We start from the raw sequence: 24,745 nt of genomic DNA, 5'->3' as shown, positions 1-24,745 counted from the left end.
CGATAAATTTTGTTATCGATAAATTTTCTATAGGAAAATTTAATTATCGATAAATTTTCCATAGAAAAATTTATTTATCGATAAATATTCTATAAACAAATTTGATATGCTTTTAAAACACAAATTTAGTTATCGATAAATATCCTATAGAAAAATATAGTTACCGATAAATTTTCTATATAAAATTTTGTTATGGATAAATTTTCAATAGGAAAATTTAATTATCGATAAATTTTACATAGAAAAATTTAGTTATCGATAAATATTCTATAAACAAATTTGATATGCTTTTAAAAGACAAATTTAGTTATCGATAAATGTTCTTTGGAGAAATTTAGTTATCGATAAATATTCTATAGAAAAATATAGTTACCGATAAATTTTCTATATAAAATTTTGTTATCGATAAATTTTCAATAGAAAAATTTAATTATCGATAAATTTTACATAGACAAATTTAGTTATCGATAAATATTCTATAGACAGATTTGATATGGATAAATTTTCGATAATACACTTGATTTTTCGATACGTTATTAAAAGACAGATTTAGTCATCGATAAATTTTCTATAGAAAATTTTAGTTATCGATAAATTTTCTGTAGACAAATTTAGATATCGATAAATTTTCTTAGCAAATAATGATCGATAAATCTGTTTATAGAAAATAATTATCGATAAATTTGTTTATAGAAAACTTATCGATAAATGTTCTTTGTAGATATGTTTTTATCGATAAATGTTCTATAGAAATTTTCGATAGTAACATTTATTCATCGATACTTTTTAAAAGACAAATTTAGTTATCGATAACATTTTTTTACCGACAAATTTTCTTCGATAGATTTTCTTTGGAAAAATTTGGTAATCGACAAATTTTCTTTAGTAAAATTTACTTTTTTTTTCTGCAAACAAATTTAGTTATCATTTAATTTTCTATGGTTAAATAGTTTTAGATAAATATTTTATAAAAATCATTAGTTATGTATCAATTTTCGATACTAAAATTTATTTATCGATTGATAGTTATTGATAAATTTTCTTTGGAGAAATTGATAATTTTTTTTTTTATATTTTGTTTTGGAAATATCTATATTTTCTTTGTATTTAGTTAACGAAAAATTTTCTTTAAAAAAATTTTGTTATCGATATATTCTTTGGAAAAATTTTATTAATCATTGGAAATTTTTGGATTGGATGGAAATTCGTGGAATTTTACTGAAACTTTTATTTTTTTTTTTGGAAAAAAATAGTTATCGATAGGGTTTCTTTGAAGAAATGTTTTCATCGATAAATTTTCATTGAAAACTGTAATTTTTCTTGGAGAAATTAGTAGTCGAAGAATTTTAATTGGAAAAATTTAGTTATCGAAATTGTTTTTTTTGGAAAAAAATTTAATATCGAGAGTTTTTTTGAAAAATGTTTTTATCGATAAATTTTTATTGGAAAGTTTAGTTATCGATAAATAGATCTTTTATAGAAAAATCTAGTTATCGATAAATTTTCAATAGAAAATTTTAGTTATCGATCAATTTTTAGTAGAAAATCGATATATTATCAACACAAAATTTTGATTGTCGTTAATTTTATTGTAGATAATTAAGCTTTTTAATAAATTTTTTAAGTAATCGATAAATTTTCTATAGAAAATTTAAAATATCGAAAGATTTTTAGTAAAAAAATTCCAGTAATCGATAAATTTCCAGTAAAAAATTGTTTTTATCGTTATATTTTCTTAAGAAAATTGTAGTTATAAATAAATTTTCTGTAGTAAAACTTAGTTTTTGATATTTTTTTGGAAAAGTTTGACTCACTTAATAAATTTTTTCTAGAACATATAAAATGTGATATTCTTGGGAAATTTTCAATTGCAAATGTGATATTCTTGGGAAATTTTTTTGTAGAGAATCCATATCCATTCGATATTCGATCAATATTCTATTTTAAATTTTCTGGTATGTATAGATAATTAAAATATCTGGAATATAACGATTATCTTATCTTATATATAAATAGGCCACACGTTTATTGTGGTACACCTTTAAGTATGTTATTGCCCTCCAATATTGATGTAACATAGGTTTAAAATGTTATTTTGTCTAAATACAATAATTTCAGTTTCAAAATTCTTTCCATAAATGTTGTAAAAAGCGTTTTAAAAGTGGTCGAACTTAGGCCATCGAGCGAACCTAACCCTAGTTCTAGGAGACAATCCCGAACTAGTGATATTACCCATCATTTAGGGTGGGAACTAGTTACTTCAATAGCTACGTGACTAGTTATTTTAACACGTCCATGTCCTAAGCACAGTTCGATAGATGGTCCAAAGTAGATTCACATATTGGTTACATAGCGCCAATTACATTACTAGCTAACTAACTAACTGGTTACTTGATCAGCTACACAACAAGTTATTTTAACATATACGGGTGCTAATTGACCACAAAGTTCAATAAACGATTGTTTGTTAACAAATCTTCCTCCGTCCACTCTCCAATAGATTGCAACTGGTTGCTAAAATAACTACTTTCTAAAGTGTAGTACAAAATAAACGTTAAAAGTGACTTCACTATAGGTTACTAAGATACACTAAAGTGACTATTGACTTCATGCTATGTTACATGGGATATCTGTATATTTAAGCAAAAACAAAAATAAACTGAATGAGAATTATATCAAAACAATTTGTATAAAACCAGTTTGAACGAATTACTTACAAAACGTTTAAAATGACTACACTCTAGATTACTTAGAGACACTTAAATAGTATTTTGGTATTTTGGTAACAAATTGTCTTCTCTCTGCACTACAAAGAGCACATACATACGTGTCAAATGACCCAAAATTTAATTTATTGGAGTCAGCCAAGTGATATGAAATTAGTGACAATTGCTGTCTATAAGGGATATATTGACCACTTGTTTTTTTTTGTATTACTGCATTTAAAAATTGCAAATACATACCGTCTTTTACACAATAAATAGTTTCTAATACATAATATGAGAAACATTAAATTGCTTTTAAAAAGTTTCCTTATATTTAAGTAGTCTTAGATGCTTAGTTCTTGTCCGGAATTTTAATCAATATTTAACGTTCGTCTCTGTAAATAAGAAAAAACTTCTTTAGCGTGGGTTACTTTAATGCATAAAAGTAAAATGTTGGAAAACTTCAAAAAAGTCTATCCTTTTTAGAAACTATGACAAATTGCAATTTATTTTTTTTATTTTTTATTTTTGTACGCTTTAAAATAAAAATTCTTCCTACTTAAACAAACAAAAGTAAATACACACACACACACACAATGTTTACAAAAAACACACTCACACACAAACCTACACTGACGTAAAATAACGGTAACAAGTGTGTGTGGATGTGTGTGTATATATAAAAGAGAGTGTGTGTTAGAATGTGTAAGTTTAGAAGGACATTTTTAGTGTGTGTTTTTTTCAGGTTTTATTTTAATGTTGGTCGGTTTGACATTTGGGTCGGTGGACTTAAGGAACATACAAAAAAACAACAAAATAAGTGCATAGACAGACAGTGACATAGACAAATCATACTTATAGAAAAACGATTTTTGTGCACATTTCATTTTCTTTATTTTATAGTTTTTTTTTTTAGTTAGTGTTTAAAATATAAAAAAACGACCGAGAAAGACATTATAAAACTATATAATAAATAAAAAAGCACGTTGTGGTTTCAAAATAGATTTAAAAATACCAAAAACAAAACTGCTAACGAATTATGAATAGAAGAACAACATGAAAATAATAAAAAAAAAAACGAAAATGAAGGAAGAAAACAAAAAATAAAAAATACATAAACGATCGATATGATGCACTCATTTCTGTCTGGTGCGCAGTGTGAAGTGCATGGCATCCAATGTTTTTATTTCATACTACTGTAGGGATACAAACGCACACACACCAACACACATACATACCTACCAACATAGACTCAATTATTTACACACAAAAAATATTCAGAGCTATAAAAAATATTTTTTTTCGACTTAAACTGACACCAGATGATGTTGACGATGATGATGATGATGTTGGCGATGGCGATGAGGAAAATGAAGACGACGACAACGATGTAAGCTACTACTGCTGCTGTTGCTGCCTCTGCCACAAGAGGAGGACAATAATGAGCGTAGTTGTGTTAGTGATAGTATTAGGTGCCTTAGAAATTTTCAAAAAAAAAAACCTATAAAAAATCATCATAACAAAATGAAAGAATGTAAAAATATTGTAATAATGCAGCATAATAATAGAAAATAGAAAAAAAAAATAATAATAATAAACGTTCAAAAAATCAAAAATTTTTGCAACGTCAGATTTTTTTGTGAAGTGGTTCTTAATTGTGTTGTCCTCGTGTGTGTAAAATACACATTCACATAAACACACTCAGACATTTTTGCATTTTACAAGAAACGTCTAAATTTTCTTCTTGCATTTAAGTGGTATCTCGTATGTATGCACGTATGTATGTACAATGTATGTCTGTATGCATGTATTTAGTAGACCTTATGTGTTTAACGGGTGGTATGATGAATTTGGTTTTTCATAAAAATTCCACATACTCATATACAGTGGTGGCCACCAATTTAAGACAAATACTTGAATTTTTTTCATCAACTGAATTTTAAGTGCGTTAGAGCCAAAATAAAAGGACCTCTAAGGGTATGCAATTTATTATTAATGTTTCTAGTTTCTGAAAAATGTTTGGAAAAATCGGTAAAACATATATGGACAAAGATATGTGGAAATACGTTGACCCTCCTCAGCGAACATCCGCTGTTAATAACATGATATGACCGAAACTAATGGAACTAAAAATACGAAATTTGGTCCGAATATTTTATAATAATAAAAATATAATGATATAAATGTGCGAAAATATGTTTATTTAAAAAAAAAATTTTTTGGTCAAGTTGCAGAAAAATCTAATGAGTTCGTGGTGAATATGTATGAATTGATACAGTCGAATAAAACACACTTGTGTGCTAAAACAGTCCTCATGCATACATATTTGTGGAAATATTTGAAAAAATAATTGACAATTACATGGAATTTAGCAAACAATTTTTGTCTTAATTACCTGGCCACCACTGTATGTATGTATGTGTGTGTATTTACAGTGTTGGTCAAAACACACATTGCGAAAAAATTGAATTGATATATTACATATATGATTGCTACAACGATATGAATGGTAACTTAAACATATTTTGGCAACCGCAATCATATATATAATTACAGTGACCATAATACTAGTACATACTAGTAAAAATTTTAAAATGGTTATGTTAAACATTAGGGTATTCAAATTATTCGATTTTTGTCTTGTTCGGATAAAACAAATAATTCGAATAAGAGACTTTAACTTGTTCGAATAATTCGATCACAAGTTTAAAATTAATCGAATTATTCGAATAATTTAAATTTTTTTAAAAAGGTTATATAATGAAGTTTTGATTTAGGTTTTTGAATATTTAGTTTGTTAAAGGAAAACAAAAAACAAGTAAGAGTACTATATTCGGCCGTGCCAAATCTTAAATACCCTCCACCTAAATATGATGGTATAAAAACTGAAATAATATAACAATTGTTAGAAAGACTAGTTTACGCGGAAGATATTTTATTTCAAATGTACAAAAAATTGTATCTAATTCAGCAATTTATAACTGAAATTCCTATTAGAACGTATGATATTTAACAATTTATATACTTAATAATTAGTTAATACGTTTGGATCAACATTTTTACCTTTTAACCTCAAGTGAAGAAACAGAGTATAAAAAAGGGCATACAAATATATTTAGACAAATTTCAAAATATTTGGTTGTGGGACTTATGTGGGAGCTATGACCTATTATGATTCGATTGTTATAAAATATTTTTACGTGATTTTTATGTATTTATATGAGAGCTGTGGCCTATCATCATAAAATTTGGTACATCGATTTTTGTATATTGTATATTGAATAAATTTGTTTTGAATTTCAACCTGATAACTATATTTGTAAGAAATTTATGAGGATTTTAGTGATTTTCAGGAGTGGACCTTATATGGGAGCTATGGTTAAATATGGACCGATATTCACAAAATCCAGAAGTATGATTACTGGATACAAATTACTGATCTGTGCGTAATTAAATTTTGATATCGATATGTCTTTAATATTTTTTAAGGTTAATATCTTTTTTCGGAAATGGGCCTTATAGGGGAGCTATGACCAATTATCGGCCAATCTGCATAAAATTTGGTACAGTGATATCTATATATATGAGTATAATTTTTGTCGAATTTTAGCATGATAAATGTATCATAAGAGTACTTAACTGATTTTTGGAAGTGGACCTTATATGGGAGCTATGGTCAAATATGGACCGATATTCACAAAATCCAGTAGTTTGATTTCTAAATATAAACTACGGATGTGTGTGAAATTCTGTTTTGATATTGATATTTTTTAGATATTTATGTAGGTTATTGTGTTTTTCGGAAGTGGTCCTTATATGGCAGTTATAACCAATTATCGGCCGATCTTCATAGAATTAGGTACAGCGATTTTGGTATATATGGGGATTATTTATGTCGAATTTCAACTTGATATCGACATTTATAAAACATTTATGCTTATTTAAGAGATTTTCGGAAGTGTACTTTATATGGGGGCTAAACTCAAATATGGGCCGATCCACGAAAAATTTTTTAATATAATTTTTTTTACCACGATACTTATTTTTGCTGAATTTTCTATGGATAGTGCTATTCTGTAGGCATTTATAGACCATAGAACTATATTTCGGGAAGATATTTGTATGGGGGCTAGGAGAAATCATGGATCGATTCTCCTTTTATCATAAAAGTAACGAGTGCAAAAATTTTATGATTTTAGCAGCAATATATTTACAAAAAATGTCCAAAAATATGTGAAAATTATCAATTTTTTTTTGAGGTTGTCCCACATTTTAATTCATAACTTTGGTTCCACTGTACCGATTTCGCTGATTTTCAATACCAAACTGCTTAGGACAATAATAAACATTTTTCTTGCAACTCTACTAAGTTTGTTTGTGTATTTTGGCCGTGAGCGTGTTTTACACAGTCGGACAGACGGACATGGCTCAATCGACTTAGAATTTCATAAGCATCAATAATATATATACTTTGTTGGGTCTCAGATGAATATTTCTCAATGTTACACACGGAATGACAAACTTATATATACCCTCATTCACCACTTATGGTGGTGGAGGGTATAATAACGTTAAAGTTAACAATTCAAGTATTGATAATGTTAAAAAAAACATTCGAAAACAAAGTCCTTCATTAAATTTTCATCAGAAATATTCTGGTCAGATTCCCTTCCGAACAATCTACAAAACAATTGACTAGCAAACTCTTTAGTTTCCGTTTTGGAGCTATGCTTTAAAAAATTTGAGTTAGTTGGACATGATCCTGAAATCAAGTACAATATAAAAGCATTAAAAACATTATTATATCGTTCATTAATTCGGGTTTTAAAATGAATAACTAATTCTTCACTTTTTCTAAAATATTTATAACAAATTGTATTATACCCTCAAGCTCTATCAATTGCTTAATCAAGTGGTCTTAGAGAGTTACACAAATATGTCCAAAGTTTGATATCATTGTCAACGTAATCACTATAAATGTCATCCTCAACATCACTCATTTAGCCTCTTTTTACTAAATAGCAAATATTTTATTCCGTACCTTTTATTTTCATTGGATCATTTCATTTCATTAAACATTTTGAAAGACTTGGTTTTAGAATTGTAACTTCTTGCAGTAATATTTATATATGGGGGATTTCACGTCAAGTGAACCAACTTTTAAAATCGATGTCTTCCGATCGGGATGAAATTTGCTCCTGGCTAGTAATTCAGACACAATTTTTCAAAAAGATCGGTCAAGAACTCTAGTATTGGAAAATTTTACATTTTGGCCAAACATGTGATTTTTCTCATACAAGTAACTTATTACCTATTGTTCTTAGCAAAATGTGTCCCAAATAGTTTAGATAGCTATTTCTTCAATCTTTCGGAAAAAAATTATTTAAAAAAATAAATTTTATTTTTTTTCCGAAATCAAAAACTTTTTTGACTTTTTTTTTCAAAATGGGCCCTTTTTTTCTCTTAAATTAAAGCTTAGATATTTTCCTTGAGAACCTATTTGGTCGCTTAGTGGGATACGAGTTTGATATCTATCAAAAAAAAATTTTTGTAACTCAAAACATGCAATTTTTGACTTTTTTTGCAAAATCAAAAACTTTGTTGACTCTTTTTCGAAATGGGCCCTCTTTTTAATTTTTTTGCTCAACAGAAAGCTCAGATATTTTCCTTGAAGACCTATTTAGTCGCTTAGTGGGATGCGAGTGGTATATCTATCAAAATAAATGTTTTGTGACTCAAAATATGCAATTTTTTACTTTTTTTTTTGCAAAATCGAACTTTCTTTTTAAAATTGTCCCTTTTTTAAATTTTTTTTTGCTTAAAAGAAGACATCGATTTTAAAAGTTGGTTCATTTGTCGAGAAATCTCCCATATTTATTGAAGCAGCTATCGGACCACTCATCTACAGTGATCGAAAGACTCCCTTATCTTTAGTTATTTGTCTAATTTCAGAAACAATACATTTTTTGTGAGTCATTATTATTTATTTAAATTTGGAATTACGAAAAAATTTAAGCAATTTAATAAATTTAAATATTGTGTGTACATTTATTCGTTGTATTCGATTATTCCACATAAAATTGTTCGAATTATTCGTTATTCGAAAATGGTCATTTTTATATTGTTCGAATAATTATTCGTAAGAATTTATTCGATTAATCGAGCGATCATTACTCGAATGAATACCCTAGTAAACATAACATAATTTAAAACCTTATAGGGTAAAGTATTTATGAGATTTTTTTCAGATTATTCGGAAGTGGTTAGAGGCCACTCAAGTCGAGTCGAAATTAAAAAAAAAAAATTTAACTCGAATTTTGTCCAATATGATTTGACCGATACTGTATGAACATAGTGTAATATGCTAACTTGTGTGTGATTGTTTGTTTTATTCGAGCTGTTTAAAAATGTTCTTTGTTGTTGTTTTGGTTTTTCTCAAGACAGAGCTGTAAAGGTGGCCATTATAGTTGTTTTAAATATACTTGGGTCCGCCATCTTACGGTTCTGTTGTAATACAGATTCATTAACCAAACCATTTAGGCGCACAAACAGAGGACTACTGATTTCCATTCCTAATAGATTGCTAGGGTCGTACAAAAAGAGGCCGGAAAGTCCCACCTCTTTATCATGACGACATAGTTTACAGACATGAAATATGAAATGGAACTTTGGTATGGCTCCCTAGTAGCCCTATCAGCAATGGTAACATGTTTTTGTAATTATTTAAAGCACATTGTTCAATTTCCAGTGACTATTAGTAATTCCGACACAATTTTTCAACAAGATCTCTCAGTTAGAGGGCGTCAAATTTTGACATTTTGGCCAAACAGATGTATTTTCTCATCCAAATTTCATCCCGAACGGAAGACATCGATTTCAACAGTTGGTTCACCTGACATGAAATCCTCATATATGTTCTGGGAAATGATTCCACGTCTTTTGCATTGTTTATTAGATGTATTCAGACTTTTTTTTTAAATATTATTTCAAATGAATGTAATCAATTCTTATTCATATTTGAAATCAAGTAAAAAAATCTCCAATTCCATTCGTTAACCAAAGAATACTTTCTTAATCAACTCTGTATAAATTGATGTATGCCGGTATTGGTAAGAGAGTTGTTGCTATTTTTTATTTTTTTGTTGTTTCCCAGCAGTAAAGCAAGTAGTCAATGTATCCCTTATAGACAGTAATTGTCACTAATGTCCTATCGCTTGGCTGACTCCAATTTATATATTTTGGGTCATTGGCACGTATGTGCTCTTTGTACTGCAGAGAGAAGGTAATTTCTTACTTTATACATTACAGGTAATCTAACGTTACGACAATTGTCACTTAGGTGTCTCTAAGTAATCTAAAGTGAAAGTTTTGTGAGTAATTCTTACAAACTGGTTTTATACAAATTGTGTTGATATAATTCTCATACAGTTTATTTGTATTTTTGCTTAAGTATAGTGATATCCAGTTATTTTACCCACCAGAAGCAATCTATTTGAGAGTTGTCTAAGGAATGTTTGTTTACAAGCAATCGTTTGTCTATGATATGTCTCGTTAGCTGATAATTTGAGGTCAATTACATGTTAAAACAAGTAAGGAAGTATGGTCGGTCAAGCCCGACCATATAATACCCTACACTAAGTAAAAGAGCAAAAACATTTTGCTTTTAAAATTTCAATAATTTATATTTTTGAGTGATTTTCGGAAGTGGGCCTTATATGGGGGCTATGACCAATTATGGACCGATCACCATGAAATTAGGTCGTGTGATTTATGTTTACATGAAAGTTATTTATGTTGAATTTTATGTGTATAACAAAATTTTTAAACGATTTATGCACGTTAAAGTGATTTTCGGAAGCGGGTTTATATGGGAGCTATGACTAATTATGGACCGATCGTAACAAAATTTGGTGACATGAATTTTGTATATATAAAACTTATTTGGAGCGCAATTTGTGGAGATACATTTATAAATTAAACATTTATGACCGATAAAGTCCAATTTCGGAAGGACATTTGTATCGGGGCTAGGTGAAATAATGGACCGATTTCAGCCAGTTTCAATAGACTTGGTCCTTGGGCCGAAAAAATAATATGTACCAAATTTGATCGAAATATCTTCAAAATTGCGACCTGTACTCTGCGCACAAGGTTTACATGGACTGTCAGCCAGCCAGCCAACCAGACGGACGGACGGACATCGTTTAATCGACTCAGAAAGTGATTCTAAATTTTTGGGCGTTACAAACATCTGCATAATACCCTCCCCACTATTGTGGTGTAGGGTATAATTGATCAATTGATCCCCTGCTAAGGACATGTACGTGTTAAAATAACTAGTCGCGTAGCTAGTTGTCACCCTAAATGACAATGACAAATGATGGGTAAAATCTCTAGTGTGGGACTGTCTTCTAGAACTGCAGGGTTGTTTCTTCTCTTCTTCATATTTTCCTTGCAACCATAATCACATGTACTACATATACATACATACATATGAATGAATGAGTTTAAAACGTGTCTTTGAAGTAATTTGCCGTGTATTTTATTTCTATAATTTTTCAAAACATACGTACGTATGTATGTATGTATGTGTCTGTAGCTGTGTTTATAGAGTGTCTATGTGTAGACAAGTGTGTTCCCATTTTGTAGTTCAGTATGTGTGTGTGTGTGTCTATCTATGAGTTTTTCATTATTTAATAAACAAGTGTTAATAGAAAACTAGTGTTTATTGATTTTAGTTCAATGTTGTTTAAAAGAAATTGAATGCAATATTTTTAATTTAAACCAAATAAAAAAACAAACCAGCAGAATGAATTGTATTTTGAAAAGTTTTGGGTTTCTTAAAAAGCTCTATTAGCGTTAATAAACAATAAAGTCTTTTGTATTGTTTAATTGTAAACTATTTGAAATAATTTCGTTATTGTTTTTCGTTTTGTTGCTTTAATACAGGGTCATGATTCATATTTAGTATAAATATGTCTGTATTTAAAATGATTAAAAATAAGAAAGAATCTAATTGCGATAAGAACAAAAATAATTGAGGTTTTGAAAATTTCCGTGATTCAGCCAGCCAGTCAGTCAATAGTAGTTGTGATTCATTTAATTTGTTTAAAAATCATTTGTTTATTTTTGTGCTTAAAAAAAGTTTTTAGAATGTAAATTGATCTGTTTTTTTTTTATTATTTGTAATTATGCCTGAGTAAAAGTCTAGGATGGCTTTTAAATGATACCATAATTATGATTTTTAAAGGGAATTTCATAAAATCACAACAATTTTGTTAAAATTCAAAAACTTTAACCTTTAAAATAATTAGCCAATAAATGGGCCACAAAAACATGGACAAATTTGATGCGAATAGCAATATTTTTGAAGAGAAAACTCTTTGTCTTTCACAAATTTACAATTAACATATAAGCAATTCCACGAGAATCGCTAACACGACTTAAAACACAAAAACCCTTGAAACTTTTTTTCAAAATGATTTGAATAGAATAAAATAATAAAATGTTACTATGTGAAAGTATGTAAATCATATTACAACATTTTAAAGACAAAAATATTAGTTTAATCTGATTATATTTAATTTTTTAATGTTTTAGGCTAAAATTGCGGCGAAAACTATGCTCCCAATTAGCTTGTAGTATGAAATGAATTTGACTCTGATTGTTTTTTTGCCATTGTCAAATTGTTTATTGAAACCGAATGTATATTTTCTATTCACAATTTTAGTTTTTGTATACTTATATTTACAGAATATATATTGTTTTATTATAAGAGAAAAATCTGTCACGTACGGTATGTCACGTACGATATTAAATTTTATTTATTATAAAATCATCCAAAGATTGTTTTTCTTTAAATATGACGGATTGTAAAGGAAAAATATTTCGGTTAGTGTAAGAAATTAAAAGAAAACACGATTCAAATATTTTAGCATATTTCTACATGTACCTCCAAATGAGTTCCGTTTTATGTCACGTACGATACCCTTATTTCGCTCAATATTTTGGACAACAATATTTCGAAAGAACTTTTTATTATTTTAAAATATAGTACCCTCTGAATGGAACATAAAGACCAAATTATTTTTCAGATACTCTTATTTTTGCAAAATCTATTCCACTCTATAGCCGTACAAATGTCACGTACGATGATATGGTATTGCCCATATGCCATTTCATCACTTCTGAATATCTTCAGAAGCCAATCAGTAGACATTAGGGATGCCAAACGGGACTGGGTTTTACAAATCCCGGGATTCGGGATTTTAGAAATGTAAATCCCGGGATCCCGGGATTTTTCGGAATTTCGGGATTTTTCGGGACTTCGGGATTTTAGTTAAACGTCAAATTCAACAATAAAAACTATTAATTTCATTAATATATTTAAGTAAAAATATAACAAATCAAAAACTAATGCATTAAATTAAAATGGTCCATGATTTCCCCTAGCTCCATACTATTGTCCCCGGAGTACTGTTTGAGCAGTCATAAATATCTTGATTATGCGGCAATCTTTATAAAATTTTGCACAAAATAAGTTGTAAGTACTCTGAAATTATACTGTAGAGTGCTGCGGAAATCGGGCTACATTTGCCCCTAGTCCCCTTCAGAAAATAACTTGAACATATATTTCGTAAAAGTGTAAATTGTGTAAAAGTCTGTCAATGCAAGGGAGACGTGCTGCTCCCTGATTCAAATGAAAAAATCTGGCTGCGTTTGGATTTGAAGCAAGATTAGCATATTTATATGCTGAATTTTAGCTTTCTAAGTATTTTGGGTGCTTCAAAAATCTTCCTAAAATATCAAAAATCTCATAATATTTCGGGATTTGTTAATCCCGGGATTCTTTTTCACAAATCCCGGGATTCGGGAAATCCCAAAAAATCCCGGGATTTTCGGGATTGGCATCCCTAGTAGACATGTTAAACATATATCAATGGATAGTGGATTTTGTCTATTTTTCAAAAATATATATAGTTTTGCACAATTACATTTATGGAACACTTTTTTGAAAAATACAAAATTTTTCAAATTGCAATTTAATTTTTATTTATGAATATTTTTTAATAAAATTTTACAGTTCTTTAGATTTTTCTATTGCAAATGCAAAAAATAAAAACAAATTATTAAATTTGTTATCAGGAATCGCTCAATTCCCAAAAAAGTTTTTAAAAATACCAAAAATGGTATTTTTTTACCAGGTACAAGGTTATCGGAACCCTTTACAAAGTAATTAAGAATATGTTTGGCCATCTAAAATAGGTTACTGTATTTTAATATCGACTAGAAGATTTGAGACATTTTGCGCTAAAATTTAATTTTACATAAAAAATATGCGTTTTTTGGATGAACCTGGTCACCTGGTATTAAAAATGTTCAAATTTTTTTCATTTAAAATATTTTATGTAGAGCTAGCTATTGAAAAACTATAAATTCCCTATACATCTTCTTAGAAATTTGTTAAATAACATAAAAAAGAGGAAAAGTACTTTTTTTTAAAAAAAAACTAGCGAAAAATCGCCTTTTTAAAATTTTTAAAATTAAAATGCTTATAACTTTTGAGTCGCTCATGATTTTTAAACAATTCTTTTTGTAATTTGACATTTAGTCCAATAAAATAAAAAGTAGAAAATCGGAATATTTATCAAAAAACTGGAGTAGAGTGGGTAAAAATTGTATTTTCAAATGCGAATATCTCCTAAGCTATAAGAGATAATTGATAGTTTTTTATAGAGCTCGACGAGAAGATGGATACGAAACGAAGAAATAGGATCGTTTTAAAAATGTAACATACACGAGGAGTCCTAGTTTGGAAATCGTTGGCTGCGCCTCTGGTGGGCCCATGAGTTCCAAGTTTAAAACTTAAACTTAGAAACACTTCTTCTTTGCACATGTCAAATTTCATTCAAATCGGACTAAACGTTTAGAAGTTACAGATTTATTTTTCTCTATTTTTTTCTATACCACTGTGCAAAGTTTTTCCCAGTTATTATTTTATATACCAAGCTGAATGTTTTGAATATTAGGCTATCTCTTTCTCACACAATACCTAAAAGTATCATCTACAATAAAGTTTCCTAGAATTCCTAATAATTGTCTTTTATTTGCCTTTTTTCGTTACATTTCCTATTGGGATTTTTGGTCATTTCTGAGTAAAGATCAAAATACATAAATATTTTGGGTTTTCTTCATATCAACGATTTATTTTTTTTCAACTTCATACAAAGTGATGATGGAACTTTTTCAACCCCACAGATTTATTAATAATATTTGAAACTTAAAAATATTTTTTTGTTTTTAATGATTATCGTCCAATAAATATGTTTATTATAAATTGTACAGATATTTTAAAAACTGCATAAACCTAGAATTTTAAGTTAAGTTTTTATTGTAAATGGGGATTGAAGTATAAAATAAAATATATGTACATATTTTGAGAAGATAATAGCAAACAGATATATAATTTTTCTGGGTCCACATAAAAATATATGATCAAATTAGATGCAAATTCCTTACTGTTCGAACGTTTTCCTTACAAAATTTCTAATAGCAATCTGGGAAAGCAATTTAGTGGTAATGGTAAATCATTCTAAATAAAGCAGTTGTTTTGTCCAAATTGAGAAACTTTAAATTCTATTAAAATTCAATATTTGGTTAAATTTTTCAGACATTTTTTTAAATACAACATAAAACTGCTGTATTTTCTGCACCTCTTTCCCCTTGCCAAATCAAAAAAAAAAAACGTTTTAATGAGTTGAGGTAGAGCAGAGATGATGTCAAAAAATTTTATATTTTTTTTGGGCGAAGAGTGAGAAAAAGGTTTCACAAAATGTTAATTCACATAAAACACACTGCAACAACAGCAACAAAAAAAACGCATCAAAAAAACAACTGAAAATACTAATTGCGCAAATGCAAAAAAAGTAAAAAAAAAATATCCGAAATGGGGAAAATAATATTCGTTAAAAAATGTTTTATACCAAAAAAATAAATATACATATAGAAATTTACAAATAAAAACCAATAGAGGAGGAGATGATGGCCCAAAACATTTTAAAAATCAAGCTAAAGTTAATTTCTGTAAGCAGGCGGTAGTGGTGGCAGCAAAAAAACACCAACAACCACAATTACATACAATGTTTACAATAGCAGCAGCAACAGAAACAGCAGCAGCAGCAACAACAACAATAATAATAATAATGACAATAATAATAAAAGTGCAACTGACACTGTCCTTTAAATGACAGGGAAACAAACAGCAACAACAACAACAACAACAATAATGACAACAGTTTTAACAACAACAATAATAATAACGAAAATGATAATAAGTAGAGTATAGAGAAAAAATTAACAAAAAAAAAAAACAAGAGAAATAATAATTTGAGTAAAATTTAGCAAAAAATAAAACAATCTATGGTGGGTCTTGAATGAAAACTAAGTGGTAATAGATATAGAATATCTACAGGTTTATAAGAAATCCACCAAAATGTGTTTTCAAAAATCATCTTTAGGAATCATCAGGATATCTTACGTGCCTTTGTGCTACAGATACGGTCTCCAACTTCAGCTGAATGTCTTCCAAATTGTCGCTGACTAAACTAGATCAAATGGTCAGGGTCGGATGCCATATCTATTCGTTGCATAGTCTCAGTTATAAAGGGTCTTCCGAACTTTGCCAGTTGATAGCGGACATATTGTTGAAGCTACATCTGCCGAATTGGCTGTCATTTATTCATTTTGTTTGGCCAAAGCACAATAGACGTATATAGCTTTCAAAAACACGGGTAAATGATATGGTTATTTTGTTCGGGCAAAGTTTCGAGCGCTTCGGCCCATTTCTGGATATATGGGTACGTTGATAAAGAAAATTGCCGAATTTGGGACAATACCAATGTTGATTTTGGGCTGGCCATTATTCTTTGAGAATGACGTTGTACAGGCCATCACCGTCAACGGCGTGCGCTATAGATCGGTTTACCAACTCCTTTTGGCCAGAATTGGATGACATGGATACCAACGACAAGTGGTTTCAAACTGCATGTGAACTGGCCTCCGAGATTTAACTCCGTTTTCTTAATTGAATTAGCCAAAAACCAAAACCAAATGGTATCGATTGGCCTTTCAAACGAATAACAAATTTTGTTGATATCTCACTCAAACGTACTTGGTTTTATTTAAATTTATAAATAATGAAATACCAACTAAAGGGGTTACGCTTATATAAGTTCTTGTACATTGTTTTAAACTGCAAGTCTGATGATTTTTAATGAGTTTAGTTGAGATATTGGTATCCCTTAGAGCTTTAAAGCAATTTAGAGCTTTTCAATAATCCAAAAGTCGCATTTTTGCCAAACAGGGCCGATTTCAGCGTTTCACATTAATGTCTTTTTAAAACACTTTTGTTCAAATGGCAAAGTTTAATCGTATAATTTTAAGAACTATTTAGACAGACCTGATTCAAAACTGGCCGGTCATCAGACGAAAATCAAATCAGACGAAAATTTAGTTTCCGATTTAAATTTATTTTACAAATACTTATGTTAATGCAAATATTTCCCTACTTTGACCAAAAGCTCTAAAAGTTTTGAAAACAATATTCATACTACATTAACCAAAAGAATTCTTCTTCGCGAAAAAGCTTTTTAAAAAAAAATAATTTTAATAAAGCTTTTTTTTTTTAAAAAACCTAACTTTTTCACAAAATTGTTTTTTTAAAAAAAGCTTTTTTCATAAAAATGTTTTTATAAAAAGCTCTTTTCATAATTTTTTTTTAAAAGCTCTTCTCATACAAAAGTTTTTTTAAAACCAGTTTTCATAAAAACTTTTTACAAAATAATTTTTTCATAAAATTTCTTTCTTTACAAAAAGCTTTTCTTAAGAAAAAGTTTTTTGTACAATTGTTTCATTAAATTATTCTTCATAAAAAAACTTTTTTTACAAACTACTTCTTGTGCTATGTATAATTATATTTCAAACCCGTTTTCATAAATAATATTGCATTTTTACAAAAAGCTTTTTTTTTTTATAAAAAACCCTTATTACTTATCTATCTATATATGTATATAAAAATGAAATGGTCCATGTATGTAATGTCATTACGTGAGAACGGCTGGAGCGATTTGGCTGATTTTTTTGTTGTTCGATTCGAAATTTTTAGGAGGTGGTCTGTAAAGACTTTTACAGTTTTTGAGTCCAGTCAACTGTAATAAAAAAGCCCCTAAAGTATGCAGTGCAAATTTAGATATTTTATTTGCAAATAAATAAGAACAGGCAGGTTTGGAGAAACTTCACAAACTAACATTTTCACACTTCACAAACTAGATTTTTATAAAAATAGCTCTGACAACTATTTTTCATAAAAAAAATTTACAAAAAAATTTCTTTTACAGAATACACTTTTCGTAAAACTTCTTTTATTTATTAAAACACACAACGACAAAATGTATCCCTTCCCGCGTTTAAGTTTGGAACTTCATATGGATCGTGGCGGTAAAAGAAATGTTATATATTCATAAACGTTTACATTTTGTATCCCAGTGGCCCCACTATGCCATATATACTTATGTATATGTACATGGGCAATGATAAATAAAATATGAATTTTTTTTAAAGTGTACGCTCGTAAATACACCCTCTTATACACCATGAATGTATTGTTATTGTTGTTGTTACTGGATGTGTTGAAAAAAGCTTTTAACTTTTTAGGACTTAAATTTCATGAGTTTTTTTTTGGTATATTGTATGTAAAAGTACATATTTACATATATTTTTTGGTTCATACTTATTTAAATTTTTCTATATTTATTTTTGAAATTTTGTACATACGAAAAAACAACTACAACAACAACAATATTTCAATTGTTTAGCACTGCTGCAATGCTGTTGATGATGCATGTTCTTGTTGCTGTTGTTTAGCACCTATTCATGTTCAAGTCTAGTCTATTATAAATTGCTTGCAAACCCCTCATCGGGTATCCCCTGCTCAACATTTCCCTATACATTTTTTATTATTTTGGAAGGTTTTTCGCATTTAACAAAAATATATTTTTGTCATGTTTTATGTAGATTTTTTTTTTAATCACACCTTCGTCTGTAACTGTTTGCACTCGTAATATGCTTGCAACAGACTCTTCACATAACAAAACCAGCACCCATTCCACCCCACCATTTATTCAGGCCACAGTCTGCAAATAACAACCCAACAACACAAGTGAGTGCATCTTTTACTTAATTGTTGATGTTGTTGTTGTCGTTGTTGTTGCTATTGCATTTTCCCAAATGTCTGAAAATACCTGCAACAACAACGACAACAAAAACTTACTGTTTTTCACAAAAATTGAGAAGAAAAAAATATTGTCTATATAAATTTCAATGTTGTCGCGACATTTTGTAGCATTATTATTTGTTTTACTTTTAATTGCAGTATTAATGTTGGCAGCAGTTGTTGTTGTTGCTGTTTTGTTGAATACAGACAAAATTTAAAGAAATTACTTGGCTTGAACTTTTACCAATGGGAATTCTTGAAGAATCATCATCATCGTTTAATATTTCACAAATAATTTTGAGATTTTTTTTAAGGATGTAAACTAACAAATCCTTTGATTATCTAAGAATATTTCAGTTTTTTTTTTTTTTTTTAAATGTTGAACTTACCTAACACTCTTCAAATCACCACTAACTGATGAATTTGGAGACGGTTTGGAACTTAAATCTAAAGGCTGTTCACCGGTGGCATCACTGGGACTTGGTGAATCCTTTAGAGAGGGACTTATTGCGGCGGCTGATGTATCTGAGGTAGTTGGTGTAACCGAATCTGGTTGAGATTGTTGCTGTTGTTGATTCATCCAATTGAAATCTGGTAACAAATAAATGTTCGTACAATAATTTTAACCAAAAATCTCAAAAAAGTAAGAAACATTTATACTCACTTGGTAATATTGATTGTATGGCGGCAAATTGTGCTGCCACTGAATCCATTGAAGCCATTTTTTGCGTCAGTAACTTGTTTAACGTTACACGATTATTGTCCGTCAAAGGCCCGGCACCAGTCATTAATGGTAAATTACCATTCGTATTGGCGGCGGCAGCGGCAATGGATGAAGATTCGTTTGAATCACTTTCGCAATCCAACTAAAAATTATTACGAAAATTAATTTTTTTTTTTTACATAAAAATTATAAAAATTAAGCTTTTTTTAAACTGATTTGAGTTTAAAGCTTTCAAATCATTTGTATAGATTTTTAATGATTTAGCCCTGAAAGCTACTTTAAAACTTTAAAAATTAGTTTACAAAAAAAGCTTTGGATCATTCCACTCATATTTAGCTTAAAAGCTTTTTATATAACAAACAAATTTAAATACTAAACAAATCTGAGTGTAATTTTCCATTTTTTTGAAATGAATACCCTCGCTATAAAAAAAGCTATTTATCCAACAAAGTTCCAAATTTCAAAAAGCTACTTTTATGGCAAATATATTTTGACTGATTAACGCTTTAAAAAGTTCATATCAAATTTTAATAAGCTATCTTTTCATGTATTAAATATGAAACATAAATTAACAAAATGTAAAAGCTTTCATTAAATTCTTAAAATATTTATACATCCAAAAGCTTTTCTTATATATTCATGATATCTAAATAAAACACTAAGCTTTTAGTTCTAGCTAAATTTAAGCGTTAGTGAATTTAAACAATACATAATTTTTACATCTAATTATTAAAACTAAAAGCTTTTGCGATGAACTCTCAAAAGCTTTGCATATTGAAGCTTTTAAAAACATATAACTATGGAATTTTTCACAAAACATTTGGTGAACTTAAGGCAGATGAAAGTTTTCAATGCATTTGTCATTACTTTGTTATTTAAATATAAAAAGCAAAAGCTTTCGAGCTAAATTTATTCTAATTAAATACAATTAAAGATTGGCTGCTAAGAAATTGTATATACATATGAATGATTCAAAACTATAAGCTACTTATATAAAAGCTTTTAATAAACTTTACTTTATTCTCTTAATCTTATAAAAGTAAAGCTTTTAAATTGAAGTTTAATTTAAATAGTTTTTAAGCAAGAAAACATTGGATATTAAAGCTTTTATAAAACTTTAAAAATATTGAAGCTTTTTAAAAAAATTTCACATTACTCTGATATTATACAACAAAATCTAAAAGCTTTCAATAAAAATTTAAAAGATTTTAATTCTGAATAGCTTCTAGTGTTTTCTACTAAGTGCTTTACATAATGAAACTTTGAAAGCTTTAAGGAATATACAAGTTTTCAATAAATATTATATAATTTTTAGCTGTAATTTAAAAGCTTTCAAGCTAAACTTTTAAAAGATTCACTTTATAGTTTTAAAATCTGACTATTAAAGCTTTCACAAAACTTTTTCATTAAAACATTTAATAAACTTTAAGCCAGTTACGTCCAAGCACGCATACATCGATATTTGAGTTTGTGTTAAACAGCTTTGAAAGCTGTTTTTTCAAGGTACATAGCGTAACATGAAAGCTAATTTAAAAATTAGTTTCCAAAAAAGCTTTAAAGCTTTGCATCATTCCACTCATATTTATCTTAAAAGCTTTTTATAAAACAAAAAAATTTAAAAAATGCGTAACATCGACTGATCGTTGTTTGTTTGTTGTCTGATTGCTTGTTGTACTATTGTGGGTGAGAAAGCATTATTGCTCTTTTGTAAAAGCTCGCACACTATGCATATGAGCTGGACGTAACTGCTTTAAACACATGCAATTAAAACTATGCTTAATTTAGTTTGCTTTTCAAGAAAATTACCAAACTTACTCTTTGTATGTGGTCCGTTTCAGACCCAGTTGGGCCAGATTCGGCCACTAATTCACCTTTAGCGTTCACTGTGAGTAATTTACCGTTAACACAAAAATGACACTTATCATTCGGTTTCCAATCGATGGGATCTGGTGGTGGTGGTGGCGGTGACGTTGATGGACTTGTACCAGATGTTTCTAATTCTAATTTTAAATCTTTAACTGTGATGTCGGCTGCTGTATTATTGGCGCTTTTAAGTGATGAATTATTATTGTTATTGGTATTTGTAATAACAGTTTCTTCTTTTTGATTTTGTGATGCTAAATTTTGTGTAAAATTTATTTGAATAGTTATGGATAAATAAATATGTTAAATAGTTTATGTTTAAGAAAATGTACCTGTTATAATTTCTTTAGTATCCTTTTTATCTTCTTTTACTTGTTCTACTTTGTTTTCTGTTTCAATGTGATGTTTATTTTCTTTTATTTCTATTTCTTGTTCTTTTACTTGCGGTTGCTTGACGCTTTCGTGCTCTTGCTCCTTTTGTTGTTGTTGTTGTTTTGTTATTGTATTTTTCTCTAGATCTTTGCGGTGGTTCTCTTCGAGGTTTTGGGTTTCTATTGTTGCTGTTGTTTCACTGATTTCTATAAATTCACCGTTTTTAAACTTATCCAGCTCTTTCTTCAGTTCGATATTGTTGTCTTCGATTGATGCAACAAATTGGTCGGAATTTAAGTGGGTTCGCATTAATGTTTCTTGATATTGCTTCCATTTCCTGCGCCCCATTAGCTCCTCAGCGACCCGTTCTAAGCCTGCAATTGAAATGAAATAATAAAAGTTTAGTAAATAAGTAAGTAGAAGACAAAAATATGTTGTTTTATTCTTAAAGATTAACGTAAGAAATTAGTTACAGCTAATGTTTCAATACCTTTAAATAACTGTATGCGTATGTAAATATTTATGTGTAAATAATTACATACTACAACTATATTTTTTGTTCATATTCGTGTCATTTATTGTGGTTTCTGTTTATTTTCTTTCTCTCTCTCTTTTTTTTTTTTTTTTACAAAATTTCTTTAATATGTATGGAAATTTTCCATTACAATTTTCATTGGCTCAGAATTTTAAATTGCTGGGTGTGTTTGGTCATACATTTTGAAAAAAAAAAAATAATGTGCGAATTCTTTTATTGCCTTACAAATGAGACCAATAATTATAAAATACAACAGAAAAATGTGTAAAAATTTGAATTTTGATTATTGAAGAATATTACAGGAAATAGAAATTACACTTTGGTTTCCAACTATGGAAAATATCTTTACAACATTTAGAGTTTTAGATAGGGATTTTGACAATGTTAGATACAATTTGACAAAATCGTTGTAGCAAGCAGTTAGTTTTTATAATTCTCACTCAGTTTATGAAATATTTCGGCATATTATCCGATATGGAAACCTCACGTATTTTCCGTTTTTATACCATACGTTTTATCATATGTTCAAAACTCAGAGAGTTTCAGAGATTCGGCTCTGCCGAAATCTATCTATTCAATAATTTTTATACCCTACACCACCATAGTGGGGAGGGTATTATGCGTTTGTGCAGATGTTTGTAACGCCCAAAAATATTAGTCTAACACCCACCTTAAAGTATACCGATCGACTTAGAATCACTTTCTGAGTCGATTAAACGATGTCCGTCCGTCCGTCTGGTTGGCTGGCTGGCTGTCCATGTAAACCTTGTGCGCAGAGTACAGGTCGCAATTTTGAAGATATTTCGATAAAATTTGGTACATATTACTTTTTCGGCCCAAGGACGAAGCCTATTGAGACTGGCTGAAATCGGTCCATTATTTCACCTAGCCCCCATACAAATGTCCCCTCGAAATTGGACTTTATCGGTCATAAAAGTTTAATTTATCTATGTATCTACACAAATTTCGCTCCAAATAAGTTTTATATATACAAAATTCATGTCACCAAATTTTGTTACGATCGGTCTATAATTAGTCATAGCTCCCACATAGACCCGCTTCCGAAAATCACTTTAACGTGCATAAATCGCTTAAAAATGTTGGTATACACACAAAATTCAACATAGTTAACTTTAATATAGACATAAATAACACGACATAATTTTATGGTGATCGGTCCATAATTGGTCATAGCTCCCATATAAGGCCCACTTCCGAAAATCACTCAAAAATATAAATTATTGATATTTTAAAAGAAAAATATTTTTACTCATTTACTTGGTGTAGGGTATTATATGGTCGGGCTTGACCGACCATACTTTCTTACTTGTTGTATTTGAAATTCAACCAATAAAGCTGAATTCACCCATGAGTTTCTGAAACATTTTTTGTTCGGAACATTTTTTTTATATGTAGTTTGACGTTCTATTTTTGAGAGAGACGAACGAAAAATGTTTCAGAAACTCATGGGTGAATTCAGCTTAACGAAAATTGTATATTCAATTGTCAAAATAATCAAATTCAAAACTCAAAATTCAATAGAAAATATCCAAAAATTTTGTTTTGAGCAAATGAATACTTGATTTAATTATGAAATAATTGAAACCAGTTCAATATGTGACAAATATTTGAATTGAAACGGTTTAAGAAATAGTTTTTTCTGTGTGTTTACCCACCATCATATGCAGTTTTGGCCTTCTGTGGGGACTTGGATTAGTTATGGTCCGAACTGTACAGAAACTTTATATGACTTATGTCGAAATGTATGTTAATATCATTATATATTAATTATTTATTGCCAATAATAAATTTTTCTGATATTGGGGTTATATGGGGGATTGATTTAGGTTCATATACAACTTGTATATTTCCAATTTCTTCCCATCCATTTTTTTGAGGGGGACCTTGTATGGGGATTAGGGAAAAATGTTGTAGCATAATCAACATATTTATGACTGATCAAATAGTAAGTCCGGGGGGGAATTTGTATGAATGATAGTTTAAATCATACACCATTTTCAATACCAAACAAATCAGCCAGCTAGCTCCTTTCATTTAAGCCCTATCGTGTTTTCAAAAAAAAAAACAGACAGACAGACGGACGGACGGACATAGCTAGATTGTCGTAGTATCTTCTGAGAACCCAGAATATAAACTAATGTGGGTCTGCGACAAATATGTGACGAAATAACAATATTTTTTATGATCGGCTGTCGTTACCACTAAGCTACGTTATCTACAGTTAGCGTTGCCGTTAAAATACGGTCCCTCATACC

The 24,745-nt window shown here is 29.1% G+C and overlaps 1 protein-coding gene across 3 annotated transcripts in view; it reads right to left on the bottom strand.

The window, feature by feature from the left end:
* The window catches only part of Eip93F (Ecdysone-induced protein 93F), a 283,874-nt gene that overhangs the window by 10,237 nt on the left and 248,892 nt on the right, over window positions 1-24,745 (bottom strand). For all 3 annotated transcript variants that reach the window (XM_065515887.1, XM_065515888.1, XM_065515889.1), the window contains 4 exons: window positions 21,895-22,308; window positions 21,515-21,816; window positions 19,640-19,841; window positions 19,365-19,566 (listed from right to left, as the gene is read on the bottom strand). In XM_065515887.1, coding sequence (XP_065371959.1) covers window positions 19,365-19,566; window positions 19,640-19,841; window positions 21,515-21,816; window positions 21,895-22,308 — 1,120 coding nt within the window. The remainder of the gene's footprint in view (window positions 1-19,364; window positions 19,567-19,639; window positions 19,842-21,514; window positions 21,817-21,894; window positions 22,309-24,745) is intronic.

This window comes from Calliphora vicina, chromosome 1, assembly GCF_958450345.1.
Source record: "Calliphora vicina chromosome 1, idCalVici1.1, whole genome shotgun sequence".
Lineage (NCBI taxonomy): Eukaryota > Metazoa > Arthropoda > Insecta > Diptera > Calliphoridae > Calliphora > Calliphora vicina.
The sequence above is the reverse complement of the archived record's forward strand: the minus strand, read 5'-3'. Positions and strand labels throughout refer to the sequence as shown.